At 36.4% G+C, this 18,625-nt stretch overlaps 1 protein-coding gene across 1 annotated transcript in view; it reads left to right on the top strand.

Moving 5' to 3' along the window:
* Window positions 1-11,978, top strand: part of LOC126259267 (coiled-coil domain-containing protein 43) — a 54,267-nt gene extending 42,289 nt beyond the window's left edge. Inside the window, exons 3-4 of the mRNA XM_049955901.1 lie at window positions 574-743; window positions 5,586-11,978. Coding sequence (XP_049811858.1) covers window positions 574-743; window positions 5,586-5,658 — 243 coding nt within the window. The 3' untranslated portion in view covers window positions 5,659-11,978. The remainder of the gene's footprint in view (window positions 1-573; window positions 744-5,585) is intronic.
* The last annotated feature ends 6,647 nt before the right edge of the window (window positions 11,979-18,625 follow it).

The following is an 18,625-nucleotide window of genomic DNA, read 5'->3' as shown; positions in this document are numbered from 1 at the left end:
CCAGAAATGACATGATACATGAGCAAGAAACATGTTCTATAATTCTACAACAGATCGATGTCAGATATAAGCCTATAGTTTTGCACGTCTGCTCGACTCAGTGCCGTTATCTGAATTTATGCAAGTAACATTGGTATATAGTGTGGTGACATTTTTTTTGACAGTACGTTTGAATAATTTGCTTCAGTGTCATAATGGAAGAACTCAATTGATTTATTGTAATAAATGTGTAATTTTCTTCCTCCGAGCAAATAGTATCAGTAAATACTCTCTTTTAAAGTTGATCACACTGTATATATTTGTGTTCGAAACGTGTGAAATGATTTTCCCATTATAATTTATTGTGTTATGATAGTTTGTTTTGTTGGCATGGACTGATAGTTGTATTTGACTTGTAGAAATCATTCCAAGAAACTTGTATATTACTAAAACATGTTACTACACTAACTGACTTTGTGAAAGTTCTTCATACATATTTTCATTGGCTCAGCAAAGAATTTTTCACCATATTGAAGTAATGATTTTAAACAAACCATTTTCTGATTTTAAGTAAACCATTTTCTCCAATATTAGATGTCGGACCAAGACGACGATGAGGATGATGGTGACAGAGGTGCTGAAGGGAAAGAGAATGGACTTGTAAAGAACACTAATGCCTCAGTTGTCCAGCAGGCTGAGAAAGAAAAAAGAGAAAAAGCAAAACTGGAAAGCCAGAAAAAGAAGGAAAAAGATAGAGAAGACAGGTAAGTTTGTTTGGTCCCTTTAATATGTGTTGAATGAATGTATGTAGCATTTGCAGAGTGCAGATCTGAATTCACTTGTTGTCAATGGTTTCTTCAAGTAGAACAGTTGGCACTTTTAAATGCCAGATTTGGTTATAATGTGAACCACAATATCAAGTAAAATGTGTGCGAGAATAATTCACCTTGTATCCCACCGTTTTCAATTTTTGGGTCATTATTGAACAATTATCAGAGTAAAATGCTTATTGTAAACAGGAAGTATGTATTTTGCAGTGCACCATCTGTAGCGAAAGGATTGAGACAAAATTACACTGAATACGGTTATAAAAATGGAGAAACAGTTTTAGTGAAGGACTGAGAGTATATACGAAGCTCAAGTGAAGGTTAAAATTGATGTTTGTACTCTTATCAGTGTATTCCCAAAATTGAGCTGAGCTGTCATAATTGTTTCTGAATGTAAATAATTTAGGAGCAAAGGACACCACCCACTGAATGGCAGAACTGTTGATCGTTGACAGGCATGCACAAAAGAGAAAGAGAACTTGCTAGCTTTCAGAATCGGTTCTTTCTCCAGCTAGAGCACAAATAAACAGACGAAACACACATGGCCTTGTGCCTTTACACAGTGCTGTCTGGACCCATGTTGAGTGATTGCAGTTTGGGAGGTGGACTCTGTGGGTTGGTGGGGGTTGTCCAGATGGATGGTTAGTGGAAGGGAGGCAGGAAGCAGGGAGAGGGGTTGGAGGTGGGTAGCTAGTGGCTGAGAGGAAGGCATGTGGTTTGTTGGCTAGGAATGCAGGAGGGAGAGACATGAGAGGTGTTTTATGGATGCTGCCAAGACATAAACAGATCAGTCTTATCATGTAAAAAAATCTTTACATGTAATAGGACATTATAAATAAATAGCCTTAATAGAGATGTAATTAAGAAGTTATAATACCAGAGAAGGAAAGTTGCTACTCATCATATAGTGGAGATGCTGAGTCGCGATAGGCACAATAAAAAGATTCACACAATTATAGCTTTCAGCCATTAAGGCCTTTGTCAGCAGTAGACACACATACGCACACGCACACTCACGCAAACGCAACTTGCACACATGCCTGCAGTCTGAGAGCTGAAACTACCAGTTTCAGTTCTGAGACGTGTGTGCAAGGGTGTGTGTGTGTGTGTGTGTGTGTGTGTGTGTGTGTGTGTGTGTGTGTGTGTGTGTGTGTGTGTGTACTGTTGACAAAGGCCTTAATGGCCGAAAGCTATGATTGTGTCAGTCTTTTTATTGTGCCTATTGCGACTCAGCATCTCCGCTATAAGGTGAGTTGCAACTTTCCTTCTCTGGTATTGTTACATTTCATCCTGGATTTTCCATTTTTTAATTCAGAAGTTAGTTATTAAGTGTTAACATGTCAAGAGTGGGTAAAATGCCCCTTTTGACAGCTTTTTCACTTGTCTGTAATAGATTTGAACCACTGTTGATGGCAGGGTGACAAGAGTGTAATAATGGTACTTATAATTGCAAAATTTTTCACATATTGAATTGGGAATATTATATAAATGTGAAATTTTCGTTAGAGAAGGAGAAAAGAAAAGAAAGACCCCAGTAAATATGTCACAAAGGGAGAAACCGTGTACATGTGGTAAGTTAAAAGCCCCATTTTCTGAATTGAATTGAATTGAGTGGTGGTGGAAGTGGGAGGAATGAACTAAGTAGCTTAATGAATCTCTACATGTTACTTTGATTTTTCATAACGGAACACTAAATTTGTAATACAGAATTTTTTTAGAAGTTCATCAGTTCTTGATTATTGCAATTTTTATACCAAATTGAAGGACAGAATGTAAGCAAGAAGACATTATCATGGAAATAAATGTAATTTATAGTTGTAATAATCATAATTGTGATTTGTTTAGTTCCATAATCGAAAAAACATCTTTACCACAAATATGTCGATCAAAATATTGTAGCACTTTTGCAGACTCAGTATGGAGACGTGGAAACTGTACCTAAGGAAAGCAGTGTAGACATCCAGGACAGTTTTAACATAAAATGATTTGTTATTAAAATGGGAATTACCTTTCATCTATTTTTTTATTTTAGAAAATTGTAGTGAAATAGCCACATACACTTACTCTGCTTAACATTTTACATTTTTGCATATTCATTTATAGATTTCAGTTCTATGTGATATTGTTCGCAGGCTTTGTTAAACAGTTCGCACATACATGTTTTGGTTGGTTGTGATAGTTTTTATTTTTGCAAATTAGATAATGAAAGCCATGAATAGATAATCTAGTTAAGACCTGTTGCAGTTCAAAGTTTGATGCTGTCAATGAGTGGTTCGTCATTGCTTTGGTGCCATAGAACTCCATCCATACTTTTTCTCGTTTATCCTCCATAATCTTCAGTTGACTTCTGGAAGCCTTGGTGTATGGCATCGTATATCAAAATTTGATGTCTTCAATTAGGAATGTCTCTCTCGCTATCAGGTACACTAGTCTAGATCTTGTTGTCTTTGAGAGACCTTGTGCCCTTTTTAGATAAGTTGATTTTACCTTTTCTAGTGTTTCTGGATTTTTTTCTTTCAGATGGCCCCCATATAACCTCCAACCCGCAGGCCAGGATTGGCAAGATTTTTGCGTTGAATAATTTCTTGGCAGTTTCTAGACTGAGTAGGTGGATGTTTTTGATATCCTGTATTGCTGTTATTGCTTGGGCTGCACGTTCTGTTATATGTTTTGTGAAGCATTTGGCTGTTGGTTGCAGTGTCACCCCTAGGTATTTGAAGTCTGATGAGATTTTTATTTTTTGTCCTGATGTTGATTTCCGCGTTCTTGGGTGTTTTTCCTCCTTTTCTGAAAATCACCATTTCGGTCTTTGTTATGTTTATGTGTAGTTTTTCACTGCACCATTTATCTATTTTATCAATGATTTTCTGCAGCTTCTGTATATCTGTTGGTCCTATGGCTGTGTCATCAGCGTATGCATATATGTATACATCTTCATTTTCTCCAGTTTGCATTACTTCTTCAGTGGCAAGAATGTACAGCAAAGAGCTCATTGGATCACTCTGTAAGACTCCGTTTGATTGCGAAATGAGGTTTGAAAAAGAGAGGTTGTCTGATATTGTGATGTATTCAAGGAGTGACTTGATTATTCTTGCCCATACCCCCATCTTCTCCCATTGTGTTTTCCAGTTTTCGGACTAAGAGATCTCTTTCCAGCAGGTCAAAGGCTTTGGTAAAGTCTATGAACACTGTGTAGAACATTTCTTTCATAGTGCTTTGTTGATGTTGTTTAGAAGAAGCCTGACTGCTGTAAGTTTTGATCTTCCAGATCTGAAGCCCATTTGTCGTTCTGGGAGGTTGACTGTCCACGCAGGCTTTGATTTTTTGTGTAATTATCTTCGAAAACATCTTGAACTGAGTATTGTCTAGGGCTATACCTCTGTACTTGTTTGCATCCGTTGGGTATCCTTTACCTTTGTAGAGAAATTTTATTATCGAGTGTCTCCATTGGGTCAGAATTCTTCTAAGTAGCAGGCATTTGTTGAATAGTTTGATCCATATATGTTGGAGAGCCTCTCTCGCATCTTCATGTCAGTCAATTACACATACACATGCACAGGAGCACTTTCAACCGAAATGGCAAATGCTCTGGAAAACAGTGTCCTCAAAACGTTGAGAACCTCCTCTTTTCTTTAACGATAGTGGGCTTAGTGAACAGGACTGTGTTAGTCAGAATGTACCCGTTCTATAACGAGATTTTTTTAACTGTGTCCCTGTTTTACTGCACCCAGTTCAAATCAGAAAGAAGTTGTTTCTCGCCTTGCAGTATCTTACTGTGGGTAGTTTGCAGTCATGTCCACTTAAAATGAGAGATAGGCCATCCATTCCAGATATTCTAATTTTCATTCCTGCAATCCCATTTTCTTCATAATTAAAACAGTGAGTTTTAAATCAAGAAATCATTCCATGCATGCCCCCTTGATTTTTAACGTATGTATAATGCAATAATGTATTGTCTCCATACTGTTTGTTCAGTTCCATTGAAAACTATTGTAGCTGACAGTGGAATAATGTGTACTACTTCAGAAATTTTACTTTTCGTACCACCAGTTTCATGTCTTGTATGCCTGCAAATTTAGCACAAAATGCTTCTTGATATATCGATCCCTTCTGTTGACTGTTGTAATTTTTTGCTCTTTCATTGTCAACTAAATCCTTAAATTCTTTCTGTATGACATAATATTGTTACATAGCAAATTAGCAGTACCGGTTACTTATGCGACAGCGTAATAGATGTTGTCATTTCCATTCATTTTTAAAGGCTTGTGATGATAGATTGCCAGACTGCCTCTTTTTGTGCAAACATCCACTGGACATGTGAATGTCCTTCATACCATGAACAAATAGTGAAAGGTAAACATGGCTGACACTACTATTCCCTTGAACTGAAGAGAGTTGTGCCAATCAAAAAAGGAACCCTGCAATACTAAATGGAACCACATTGTACAGAGTACTTCTGGGAAGGAACAAGCAAAGCAAGACAATCTGTCGTGGCCCACACACGGTGTGGCAGCCCTGATTTAGTGGGTTGAGATTAATTTCTACTTAGTGACAAATAAAAGTACTTGTATCACACTCCTGTTTTCTTTTTCTCACATTCTAAGCATCCTCTCAAAAATACTATGCATGCAGCTTGAATGGTTGCTAAACGAGCATAATGGCACTTCCCAAAGCAAGTTTAAGGCAAAACTTTAGGGATTTTCTTTAAAAAGTATTTCTTTCAACCTTATTTGTACACACATGTGCATTAAAACATGTTGTTTTTTTTTTTTCCTTCAGAGAGAAGCAGAAACAAATTCAACAAGAAAAAAAGGAGAAACGCAAAACACAGAAGGGGGAGAGACGAAGATAGCAAGATCTCTCAAACATCAAATTACATTGTATGTGTTGTGCTGTGTTAATTTATTGCCATTGGATCAATTATGTTGATTGTAGTACCTACAGTATCCTTAATCAGCTGTTTTATCTCAGCTGCCTTTTAGGATGTCCACATTAGTATTAGTGAGGGCACAGCTTGGGGTATTACAATGCCATGTGTGGCTGCCACAAATGGACAATGTCTCTGCAGTAGACATTTGAGTGAAATAAAATTGACTTTATAAAGTGTATCAGTTTTGTTACATTTCAATCAGTGGTTTTTTTCTCGTTGTAGTAAGACCTTTTCCATATCAGACATTGTTATATTGTAATTTCCTGTAATGGATTTCAATACTTGTGAGAAGCATTTTCTGTGTTACATATTTTTTAATAATAATAATATTTTTATTACTGTTGTTGACTTTTATCGCCATTGTTGCTAATTATTACTACTAGAATCTCCATCACTTGTCTTTCTTATAATTTCTCATGTTGGAAGAATTGAGAGTAATTAGAAAAGTAAAAGTGTCTTGATGTCAGGATTATGGGGATCATACATGGTAATCCTTTCATAAAATTAAGTTGTATGTTAATTATTGCATTCAAATTATATTTAGATTATTTATAAGAAAATGAGCTCCTTTCTGGTAATAAGATTTTTAAGAACAATCAGTAAAACAGTTTCTGTGTATAACAAGAATGAAAATTTCTGGATGGAGCACAGGAACATATAACAGAAATACTGTTAACACTAGCTTTCGAGCACTAGTTCTCTTCCCAATGGTAGTACACACATTCACACACACGATGATGCAGACACCCACTCACACTCCGTACCCATAGTGAGACTCAGTTTCAGAAATTTTCCCTTAGTTTTTGTTGGCTGCATAAATCGTGCCTTGTTTGTGTTGTTTTGAATGAAAGCCAACAAATTACATAAAAAACTAATGATTTGTGATAAGGTATGCTTTTTACAAGTATTATATAATTTTGTCATTTTAAGACAGCTTTTATCATTGATATTGTTTTTAGTTTTGGGGGTGATTACAGTTGCACATGTGTCTCTAGCATCTATGCAGTTGTGTAAGGTTTAGTGGGGAGAGAGAATAAGGGAAAGTTACTGAGGAGGAATGAGAGTTAGTGCTCTTCATCTGCAGATTTAAATTCAAAATTATCACTCAAGCCTTCCAAAGGGCAAATGGTTTTTTATGTCTGTTGTAAAGGATGTTTTTGAAACTAGCAATTATACTATTACTGTTCTTCTTGCAAGCAGTAATATAAATTTTTATCAGAAGTTTTTGTTCTACTCACTGGAGGTAGTGGAAAATGTATTCTTACTTGTTTGAAATATTTTTGTAAAATTGATAACCTGGAAGCTAAGGAGAAGCAGATGTGTATAATAAATTTAAAAATGGGAAGGAGGGAAGGAATGTATTGCATGATACTTCTCACAATAATTTGTGTGGTGTTAAGTGGATTCAGTTTGTTAAATGCTTATGAATGGAAATAGTAAATTTGACTAACACGTTTCTACTGTTAAAAATTGAACAGGTAATATCTTTTTAAACATATCTATTAATAATTTGAAGTTGTTTCTAAACAATCGCACATGGTTTCAATGTATAGTCTGACTGAACATTTCTTTCTACATTCTGTATTCTTAATGAAATCAACTGTGGGTAAAAGATAGTGTGACTGAAGTCAAGAAATGCTGGAATTGTTACCATAGAAGGAAGGAGGTTATACTCTACATCGTATTGACGCAGAGTTCATTAGTGATTTAAATATTGTTATAATTTTAAGTATGAAATATAATTTCTGAGTAATACTTTTTAATTAAAAAAGGTTTTTAGTCCAGTAGAAACAGTAACAGCATGGTATAAAAATCTTTAAGCCATTCACTTATAAAATAGCATGATTTTAGATTTATTTTACAAATGTGCTGTCTCTTGAACTTAATTTATGTAAAATATTGTGCTCTTAATTCTGTGTGAAAATATCTACACTTAAAATAAAACTTCTGAATTGTGTAAGTACTACAACAGACACTAACTAAAATGTGAGTATGTTTTCATATCACAGTCTTAGTCTGGTTAACATTCGGTTTTCTGTTATTACTCAGTATTCTTAGAGTTCATCGTAAAATAAATTCCTGGTGTTACGTTTTGTCAGTTTAGCTTAGGGAGCTGTTTATTAGAAATACTCTTTCAACAAATAAAGTTATATGCTGTTGGGCTTGGCTAGCACTTGTTTGGGTCACTGTTGTGTATACTGAGCAGTGTTGGCAAGCAGGTGCACTCAACTCTTGTAAGACAAATCGAGGAGCTACCTGATTGAGAAGTAGCAGCTCCGGTCATGAAAATGGCCGGGAGAGTGGTATGCTGACCTCATGCCCCTCCCTATTTGCATCCAATGATGCCTATAGTCCTGAGGATGACACAGCAGTTGGTCAGTATCATTGGGTTACAGAATTAAAAGTGCATAGGTGGTCACTGAGGCACATGAATGGTGGGAGACACATTGGTGCACTTAAAAACCATGTAAGATCACAAGGATTTTTCTAACTTTACCACATGCACATGCTGTGGAGGTGAGGGGTATACATAGTTGGGTTTGTACTAAAATTAGAATAATAATTTGAGAGATGATGCCTATTCTTTTACCATCATTCATTTTAAGTGGCTATCTGTACTAATTTTTGATAGCACATCTATCCTATCATTCCAGTATAATACTCAGTCCTCAGTGGAATACAAACAATGTAAAGAGTAAAGGTAACCTCTCACCATACAGTTGATAAATCATAAGGCATATGAACACACAGAATATTTTATAAGCAGTCTGCCAGGTTTCCATACAAAATTCCACTCAAGTTTTCAATATTTTTGATGTTAATTTGCATAGAAATTTGAAAGAATGACAGTCTCATGGATGAGCACAGAAATAGTTTCAGCACATGATTTTGTTAAAAACCACTTACAGATTTAAATTTAAACGCAGTTGTAAAGAGAGAAAAATTCTGTGACATGGCAGATACACATCTGATGTTTGTAGACTGTTACACATTGAAGTTTAAATTTATTCCCTTTATTATTTTTGTTTTGCTGTAGAGGATGAAAATGAAAAACAAGAGAAACAACTTATAATTATAAATGCCCCATTACATGTTTTATTTTAATAGAATTTATAAAAATCCCTCACTTATTTTCTTCCGCCTAAATGTCTTACTTCGTTCCATTAAATTTCCTTCAAGCAGTACATAATTTTCTCATATTCGGAAGTCGTGCTGTAGCTCAGTCATTCTTTTTAAATTTTTCATCTGTCTGAAGACTAGTAAAATACGTTCAGCATGTCCACTGAGTACTTGTTGGGCATTATTTTCTAACAGAAGATAAATTTTTCATATCTTTAGAGGGACACCTAATAGGTTTGAACCATATTATGTTATCCATATGTAAAGTAGATTGTTGTAAAGCTGTTATTACTGTGGTAAAACTGACATGGCTGTGGTGCTTCCTGGTTGTACTTCATTTAGATGATGTATTTGAGGCTAAATCTGGGCACTGATGACCATGCAGTGATTGCCCCACAAACCTGTCACTATCGTCTTTAGGGTAAATCACAGATCATAAAATATGGGAGGCTCTGAGCAATTTACGAGCACACAGAAAAGACTAAAAATTGCGTATGTTTTGTGTTAAGCCTGGTCAGCTGACATGTTTTTGTCTTCAAAAATCATCTTTCTGCAAAATAATAGTGCTTTCTCTTTTCTTATTGTTTAACCGTACATGTTTTGACACTAATCTGTCAGATTATGTGGCTGTCATTTTCATTCCTGTAGCTGCATCAGTAGTGGCCTGCTGGTAGACATTTCATAACATGGACAGCATGCCATGTGTTTCATCAGATTGTGAATCATAAAGTGTGTTTCTTGAGATAAATTATGCACATTCACCCCCCCCCCCCCCCTCTCTCTCTCTCTCTCTCTCTCTCTCTCTCTCTCTCTCTCTCTCTCTCTCTCTGTGTGTGTGTGTGTGTGTGTGTGTGTGTGTGTGTGTGTGTGTGTGTGTGTGTGTGTGTTTGGATTTGGAGAACATTTAAAGAAAGCTAAGAAATCTTGCCTACTCTGCGTGCTTTTCAGTCAATGTTTTGTTTTATTTGGGCAACTGTAGGATGTTAAAGAAGTGGCTGTGTATATAAAAGTAAGAAGAGAAATGACTAAATAAGTGTTATGAATGTCATAATGTTACTCACTTCTAAGACTGAAAGCACAGTACTGTGATTTTTTTTTTTTTTTCCCTTCCCTCAGTGAAAACACAAATATAAGACTCTCACTAAGGTCGAAGAATTTTGTATGAGTTTTGTGACTACATACAACATTGATAGTAGTATTAGAAATGAATAAATATTTTATTTTTCTTTTCTTTCTAAAATTTAATTTATTGAGCTTAAAAAGACTGTGTTGAGTAATACTTTTTCAATCTTTCTGTAATTACTTCAACTTTTTTCAAAATATGATTTATCAAGATCAACAAAACAAGTATTACAGTTCCTATTAGCTTTCTCATAGTGTTAATCAGTGTCAACCATAGTATTTAAAGTTTACAAAAAGAAAATAGTCTCAGACAACCAAATCTTTTGCATGTGTTAGTCACAGTACACAGTGGACAATTTGTTGACGGAATTTCAGATGAGTATTTTTGTAGAGTGTGTGTGTGTGTGTGTGTGTGTGTGTGTGTGTGTGTGTGTGTCTACATGAAAAAATTTATCCAACAAAGAGCACTTTTAATTACATTTATTTTATCATGGTAACTGAGAAAGATCACACATTGGGAATATTTTCCCCCTCCCAAAAAAGGGTGGAGGAAGGGGATAAAATCTAGTTATTTTTTTATATGGTGCACAACCACAGTAATGTGGAACTGCTTATTTTTTCCATATCCTAGATGCTTCTCCTGAATGTGTTCTGTAAATCTCAGAATCTTTTCCCATGCTTTTCACAACTGATGAACAGTTTTTGCATTCTGTGAACTGTTTTCATTAGAAATGGATACTTTGTTAACTTGGAAACTAAAATATTTTATCAACAGTAGACTGTTGGTTTGTTGGTTGGTATAAAAGAGGAGAAGTGGGGGGGGGGGGGGGGGGGGGACCAAACTGCTAGGTCATCGGTCCCAGTAGAAAATTGCATTGACTTATTGGATATATCCAAGCACTCCAGAAAATGATCACATGAGCCCAATTTTCATAAGCTGTAAGCTTCCTCCTCCTTAAATGTGTGCACAGGGTATTAAATAGCAAGTTTGCAGTATTTAAAGAAAATTGCAGTTTTCTCAATTGAGAGAACTCTCTGTAACACTTTTCTTACATCAAGGGGGAAAAAAACATAAGTGACTATATATTAGTGTTGGAGCAATGAAAATGTTTTGCTGATTTTTATTAAAATTTTATGGGTGATGGACTACCTTTCTGAAATATTGTCAGTAGTATTCTAGTAAAGAAACTCACTATGAGTACTTTTGTTTTCATATCGTCATTTCAAGGACTGTTACATTTTGATGCCATTGAATAGTTCTTAAGAAGGCTGATACTTGATTCTTATGTATGTAATGTGTGGTGTATTATCTATTTCTAATGTGTCAGTGACTGAAACATGTAATTATATATTAAGTAAGTTCAGGTACATACACCAAGCTGTGCCCTAAAAGTCAAACCAGTTGTGGAAGCATGTAAATATGTGTTACTGTAAAGCTCAAAGTGATCATTGTTTGTGTACTTCATGTCATATGCATAATTCATCAACATAATGTGCACACTGCCCAAATCTGAACAAGGCTGGCTTAAAAAGATAGTCGTTAATTGTTACTTTCCTGCAAAACTGTAAGCTGAATCAACAAGCTCATAGAAATTGCAGGTTTTAAATTTGTCGTGCTGTCGGCACCATTTGTTGTTAACCTTTTCCACATAATTAGCAATGTGGGGAAAAGCAGTAGCAGATATCAAATTCAGAAGCAGTTATGTGTATTATTTTTAATTTTTTGAGAATTTATATTTGTATTTGTTTAGACAAGATCACTTGCAGTCCAGGAAATTCTTACTCTAGTGGTGCTATTAAGTATTTGGTACAATATTCAGGTGCAGGCAATGCCTTGACAAGTAGATAATATACAAACATTTTCTTGAGATAAAAACTTCTTAAGTTTTTTCTGATGTAATTGTCATGGTTTTAAAAATGTTCATCAATAAACATGACAGTTTATAATGTAAATACATGTCTGAAACTTATATTATTAAAATTTTGTAGAATACTGATAATTAGTATTTTCAGTATACTGTAACTACATGTATTAAAAAAAAAAAAAGTAGTTTCATAGTTTTCAGAAGGGAATAGTGTCTTCCTGCTTCTTTGCTGCATGTTGAAGATATAGATTATAGAAATTAAAACTATTACATTGTACATGTAAAGCTCAGTGGTGTAAACTGAGAACTGCAAATGAACTGAAGATAGAAACTAGTTCTACACTGCCAATTTCAAATTATTATGAAAAATTGCAACCAGTAGAGTATCAAAATCTTCAGTCTTTTTAAACACTGTAAAGTGAGTTAAGTCATTGTATATTGTCTGTAAAGAATTGACTGTCATTCTACAAGTGAATCAGAATGTCCTATTAAGTGTCTTAGGCCAGCTGGAAATCAACTCTAAACCTTAAGATTACAAGAAATTACAAAAGTATGCACAAAAGTTCTATTATCATTGTGAGAATGGTTCCCTTCCATATTCAATGGAGTACACAGTATTTATATGCTTGGAATTCCATCAGATTTTCATATGTGCACACTTCACCCACATGGATTAGAGGTGTACTGATCTCCAGTAAAAATTCCTGGTTTTTCCGTTTGAGATTGTGACAATTTTGCTATAGAGAACTTTTAATTATACAGATTAATCGAACTTCTGTAATTTTACATTGAGTCTCTTATTTATGTTCCAGCAATTACTGTAGTCTTGTTAAGTTAACCGTGAATATATGGGCTAACTTACGCCCTCTGAACTGTTGAAATAGTGAAATTCTAGGTACATTTATGAAAAGACAATACATAAAATAGCAACCCCTCTCAACATTTCAGCTAAATGAGAAATTGAAAAATAGGGCAGGTAAAGGGTAAGTCCTTCTGAGTTTGTGGGTTGGGCAGGGGGGGGGGGGGATGGGAGTACAGAATCGAAAGTTTTAGCAACAATGGAATATTTCAAATAGTTAACATTTGAGTAAAATTTTTAATGTGCCGTAATAGTAAACCATTAAAGATGATGCGGTAAAGTAAAGAAAAGCGTGGATATGTACTCATAATGTTGTCATCTGTTTTAAAACTTGTCATTTTTAATGTTTTATTAATTGTTGGTAAGTTGGTCTGGTGGGTCTTTCCAAAGTGTTGCTGCCTATGTGCTTAACCCTATCTTCCTACATGTTATTTTTTTCTGTGGTACACTTCAAAAGAAGAAACAAGAAATTACTACTCCTAATAACATTTTATTCATTTCAGTCTATATTTTGCCAAAATTTTCAGTTCCATTTTTTAGTTCTGATAAAAAAAACATTGTTACATGTAATAAGAAAAAAAGGACTGCAGTCAAAGGTTGTAAGAAAATGTAAATCACTGAATGGACAAATTAACGTGCAGCCATCCATAATAAAAGCATTGCAGATAGGATAAACTGATATCCATTGTAAATTTCGAAAATGTAATTTGAGGGATTGTATGTCACAGATTGAATACTTTGATCAGCCTAATTGGTCATTCTATTGGACAAAGAGGATCTGGTAAAGTTAAATTTGTAATATTAAGGACTATGCTCAGACATACCCAGATGACCAGCACTATCTTCAGATACAGAAATGTATTATGTACAGAACAGGAAAAATGCCAAGTTCAGTGAAAAAGTATTGTACCTCACTCCGGACTTAACAAGGAACTGTTACCATTTGTAGCTGTAACTGGCGTTAGATACAACAAACAGCTAATTTTTAAGCTAGGTTAATAGTAATAGTAATCCTGTAAAATTTCAACAGAATAGAGTTAAACCTATGGCACTGAGTTCCCTGCATAATGACTATTTATTCAGTTTTGTAAGCTGAGTGGTTTTTCCATTGTGCAGGAGGGGGGAGAGGGGTCAGGGAGGTGGTGGTGGTGGTGGTGGTGGTGGTGGTGGTGGTGGTTGTTGTTTCACTTTGGTAAATTTATATTTCCTCTCTGCCAAGCTTCTTGATACCTTGACCACCATTATGTGTGTCATAAATAACTGATCATGTTTAATACCATGGGAATGATTGTGCCCCATGATCATGATGTAATCCAGGACAAAGGATGGCATAATTGGTTGTAATGTCACATCTTTTTCACTGTATTGCAGATCTATGTTTCAACTGACAGTGCAGCTATCAGTGCATTATAAGTACTCATGTAGATTGGAATGTGTGTTCTAATTATGTTCAGTCTACATGATTACTTACAATGCACTGATGACAGCTACACTGTCAGTTGAAATCTAGATCTGCAATGCAATAAAAAAGACAGATGACATTATGACCGATGCTGACCTACTTTCTGTCCTGCATAAATAATTGAGGCTTTCTCTGGAATGATGACGTAAGTGAAATATATTGAGTCGAGATACACAGCATCAAATATTTCAAATAAAACAATGGAAAATCAACACTATGTGATCAAAAGTATTCGGACACCCACAAAATCATACGTTTTTCATATTAGCTCCATTGTGCTGCCACCTACTGCCAAGTACTCCATATCAGCGACTTCAGTAGTCATCAGACATTGTGAGACAGCAGGATGGGGTGCTCTACAGAACTCACTGACTTCGAACGTGGTCAGGTGATTGAGTGTCACTTGGGTCGTACATCTCTATGCGAGATTTCCACACTCCTAAACGTCCCTAGGTCCACTGTTTCTGATGTAATAGTGAAGTGCAAACATGAAGGGACACATACAGCACAAAAGTGTATAGGCCGACCTCAGCTGTTGACTGACAAAGACCGCCGACAGTTGAAGAGGGTCGTAATGTGTAATAGGCAGACATCTATCCAGACCATTACACGGGAACTCCAAACTGCAGCAGGATACACTAATAGTACTATGACAGTTAGGTGGGAGGTGCGAAAACTAGAATTTCGTAATAAAGCAGCTGCTCATAAGCCACACATCACGCCAGTAAATGCCAAACTATGCCTCGCTTGGTGTAAGGAGCGAAAACATTGGGTGATTGAACTGTGGAAAAATGTTGTGTGAAGTGACAAATCACAGTGCACAGTGTGGCGATACGACAGGGTGTGGGTATTGTGAATGCACAGTGTACGTGATCTGCCACCCCGCTTAGTGCCAACAGTAAAATTCAGAGGTAGTGGTGGTACGGTGTGGTTGTGTTTATCGTGGAGGGGGCTTGCACCCCTTGTTTTGCGTGGCACTATTGCAGCACAGGCCTACATTGATGTTTTAAGTACCTTTTTGCTTCCCACTGTTGAAGAGCAATTCAGTGCATCTTTAAACACGATCGAGCACCTGTTCATAATGCGTGGCCTGTGGTGGAGTGGTTACACATCACATTCCTGTAATGGACTGGCCTGCACTGGCCTGAATCCTATAGAAAACCTTTGGGGTGTTTTGGAACATCGACTTCGTGCCAGGCCTCACTGACTGCCGTTGATACCTTCCTCAGTGCAGCACTCCATGCATAATGGGCTGCCATTTGCCAAGAAACCTCCCAGCACCTGATTGAACATATGCTTGCGAGAGTGGAAGCTGTCATCAAGGCTAAGGGTGGGCCAACACCGTATTGAATTCTAGCATTGCCGATGGAGGGCGCCACGAACTTGTAAGTCATTTTCAGCCAGGTGTCCGGATGCTTTTGATCACAATGTATTGCTACTCACCATATATTTGAGATGTTGAGTTGCAGACAGGCACAACAAAAAGACTAGTAAACATGTAAGCTGTGGGCTGAAAGGCCTTCTTCTGAATTTGGCAGCCAAAGACAGTGGGAAATATATATAAAAACAAAGATGATGTGACTTACCAAATGAAAGTGCTGGCAGGTCGACAGACACACAAACATACACACAAAATTCAAGCTTTCGCAACAAACTGTTGCCTCATCAGGAAAGAGGGAAGGAGAGGGAAAGACGAAAGGATGTGGGTTTTAAGGGAGAGGGTAAGGAGTCATTCCAATCCCGGGAGCGGAAAGACTTACCTTAGGGGGAAAAAAGGACGGATATACACTCGCGCGCACACACACACATATCCATCCACACATATACGGGCACGTCTGTATATGTGTGGATGGATATGTGTGTGTGTGTGTGCGCGAGTGTATACCCGTCCTTTTTTCCCCCTAAGGTAAGTCTTTCCGCTCCCGGGATTGGAATGACTCCTTACCCTCTCCTTCCCTCTTTCCTGATGAGGCAACAGTTTGTTGCGAAAGCTTGAATTCTGTGTGTATGTTTGTGTTTGTTTGTGTGTCTGTTGACCTGCCAGCACTTTCATTTGGTAAGTCACATCATCTTATATATATATATATATATATAATGTGGCGGGGGGTTCTAATTCAGAAACAGGAATTTTGGCCGAAAGCTTGGTTTTTTAGCAGTCTTTTTATTGTGCCTGTCTGTGACTCAACATCATTATAAGGTAAGTAGCAATCTATCCCTTTCATAATAAATATTGTCATATATTTTAAATAGTTTTTTATTCATTTCAAACTCTTCTATAGTTGGTCTTAATTTTACTCAAATATTCAGAATATTAGAGTTTCAGAACACATGGCATATTAGTGTAATATCTAATTATCACTGACCGATTTGGATTTAAATTGTCATTCCAGAGAATGCCTAATTGGTAACCACAACAATAGTACCATTATGATAGAACATTATGTCAATGGAGATTGTTAATCTTGGATTAACCATCTGGATTGCAAGGTTAATGAAAGTCTCTAAAAAATAATCAGTGCTGAAGAGGTGAGTGACTACAAAGGCAAAAGACTTATTATGTAATTAATGGACATCTGCTGTACTGCAGCTGAGTTAGCCCTCATCAGGTATCTGCTTTGGCATAACTTTATCCGTAGCTACTCTCAGAACACAACAACAAATTTTTGAACATTCTCAGAACTTTAGTTGGCTTAAAGACCTATTCCTGGAGCACAGGAAATAGTTTACAATTGGTTAAGAAGCACGAGAATGGAACAGTTAAGGAAGTGCACCTTTCTACAGTCAAAGATACTTAGACATCTGTAAAATCATTGTTCTTGGAAATTATTTCCAACTATGTAAGGAACCTACTGCTGAACTGTAAGAATTTTTGGAAATGAGTGTTTAGTTGTGTCACAGCATCCTGAGCTATAGCAAAGATGTGGTATATGTGGAGAAAAAATGAGCATTAACAGCAATAAACCTGTAAGCAGACTGGGAGCGCAAATCTGTGATTTACAAAACTAATGAATTTAACTTGCTAACTGGTAGGCGCTACAGTCCCCATAGGACCCCAGACTCCTTTTTCACCAGTATCCATTCTCCAATTTCCGTTACTTCGAGCTCCTCTTCCATATCTTCAGGCCACCTTTTCATGGATCGCTTCTCCTTCTTCCCACGGGCTTTCCTATAAACACTTTCTTAACACTTGGAATTTCTGGCGTTCTCTGTTTATGACCATTATGCCCAAAAGGTGCCTCTAGTTCTGTGTTTTTCAATATTCTCCAGCATTCTACCTCTCATTGCTCCAGATACCATTCTCAAAATTTTCCTTTCCCCATCTGAATAACCAAACTTCTTTCTGTGTAGTCATCATCCAGCCTACTGGTCAGTACATTTCTATAGTTCAAATATATTTTGATTTTTATATTCCTCCTAATATTTCTGGTCTTAAATATATTCTACAAGGAATAATAGCATCCATTTCCATAAGCTATCCTTTTAGAATTTCTACTGCTATCATATTATCTTTGTTTTTATCAATACAAGGTATTTAAATGCTTCCACACTATCCTTTCCCATATATTTTCACTGGAGTCTCTTCTCTACTCCTACCCAGGACTCCTATCATCATATTTTATTTTGCCTGTATTTACATCTAGTCCTAACTTCCACAGCACTCCTAATGCAGCACAATTATCCTCCAAAGCTCTGATATTCCTTGCAGTTAATGCTACATCATTAGGATATGTCACTGCCTGCACATGCCAGTTAAATATTGTTAGCCCAGGATGTGTTGTATTTGCCAGTTACCTTCTCTCATGCTAAGAGTAGCACAGCTAAGGCATCTCCCTGGCACAGCCAGTTCTGTACGTAGAACTCTCTACCAACTCTTGTTCTGTTCTGACCTTACAAACTGTTGCTTTCGTTGTCATTTTTGTCAGCCTCACTAGTTTTAGTGAGATTCTAAAATTCATAATTTGGAGAATCCTATTCCTGTTTAGACTGTTGTTTGCTTGTTTAAGAGCAACATGCAGCTGATTGAAGTTGCTACTCATATCCATTAAATTTCCCTAGCACTTGCCTCAATAAAAATATCTGGTCCATTGTGGATCAATTTCTCTTAATAATCACCCAGTATCCTATCTAGCCAAGAGGCTAAAGTATTACTAAGCATTGTTTCAAAGAGTATTTCTGTGGTAATTGCTACACATGGGCTCATCACCTTTCTTATATAATAGGCAGGTTAATTCCAAGGTCCAATTGTAAGGCATTTCTTCCTTTATTCATATTTCTTTTATTAAGTCATTAACATCCGCCTCTATCTTCTTTCTTCCAAATTTTGATAATTCGGCTTCTATGCCAACTTCTCCTGTTGTTTTATTATTTTTTAGTTGCATTCTTTACATCCTGTAAGTGTGGTGGTTCACTCCTTGCTGTTCTACCGCTACTTCCAAATCCGCTTCCTCCTCTTTCTTGTTT

Source organism: Schistocerca nitens, chromosome 5 (assembly GCF_023898315.1).
Source record: "Schistocerca nitens isolate TAMUIC-IGC-003100 chromosome 5, iqSchNite1.1, whole genome shotgun sequence".
Taxonomy (NCBI): Eukaryota; Metazoa; Arthropoda; class Insecta; order Orthoptera; family Acrididae; genus Schistocerca; species Schistocerca nitens.
This window is presented reverse-complemented; position numbering and strand designations above follow the sequence as displayed.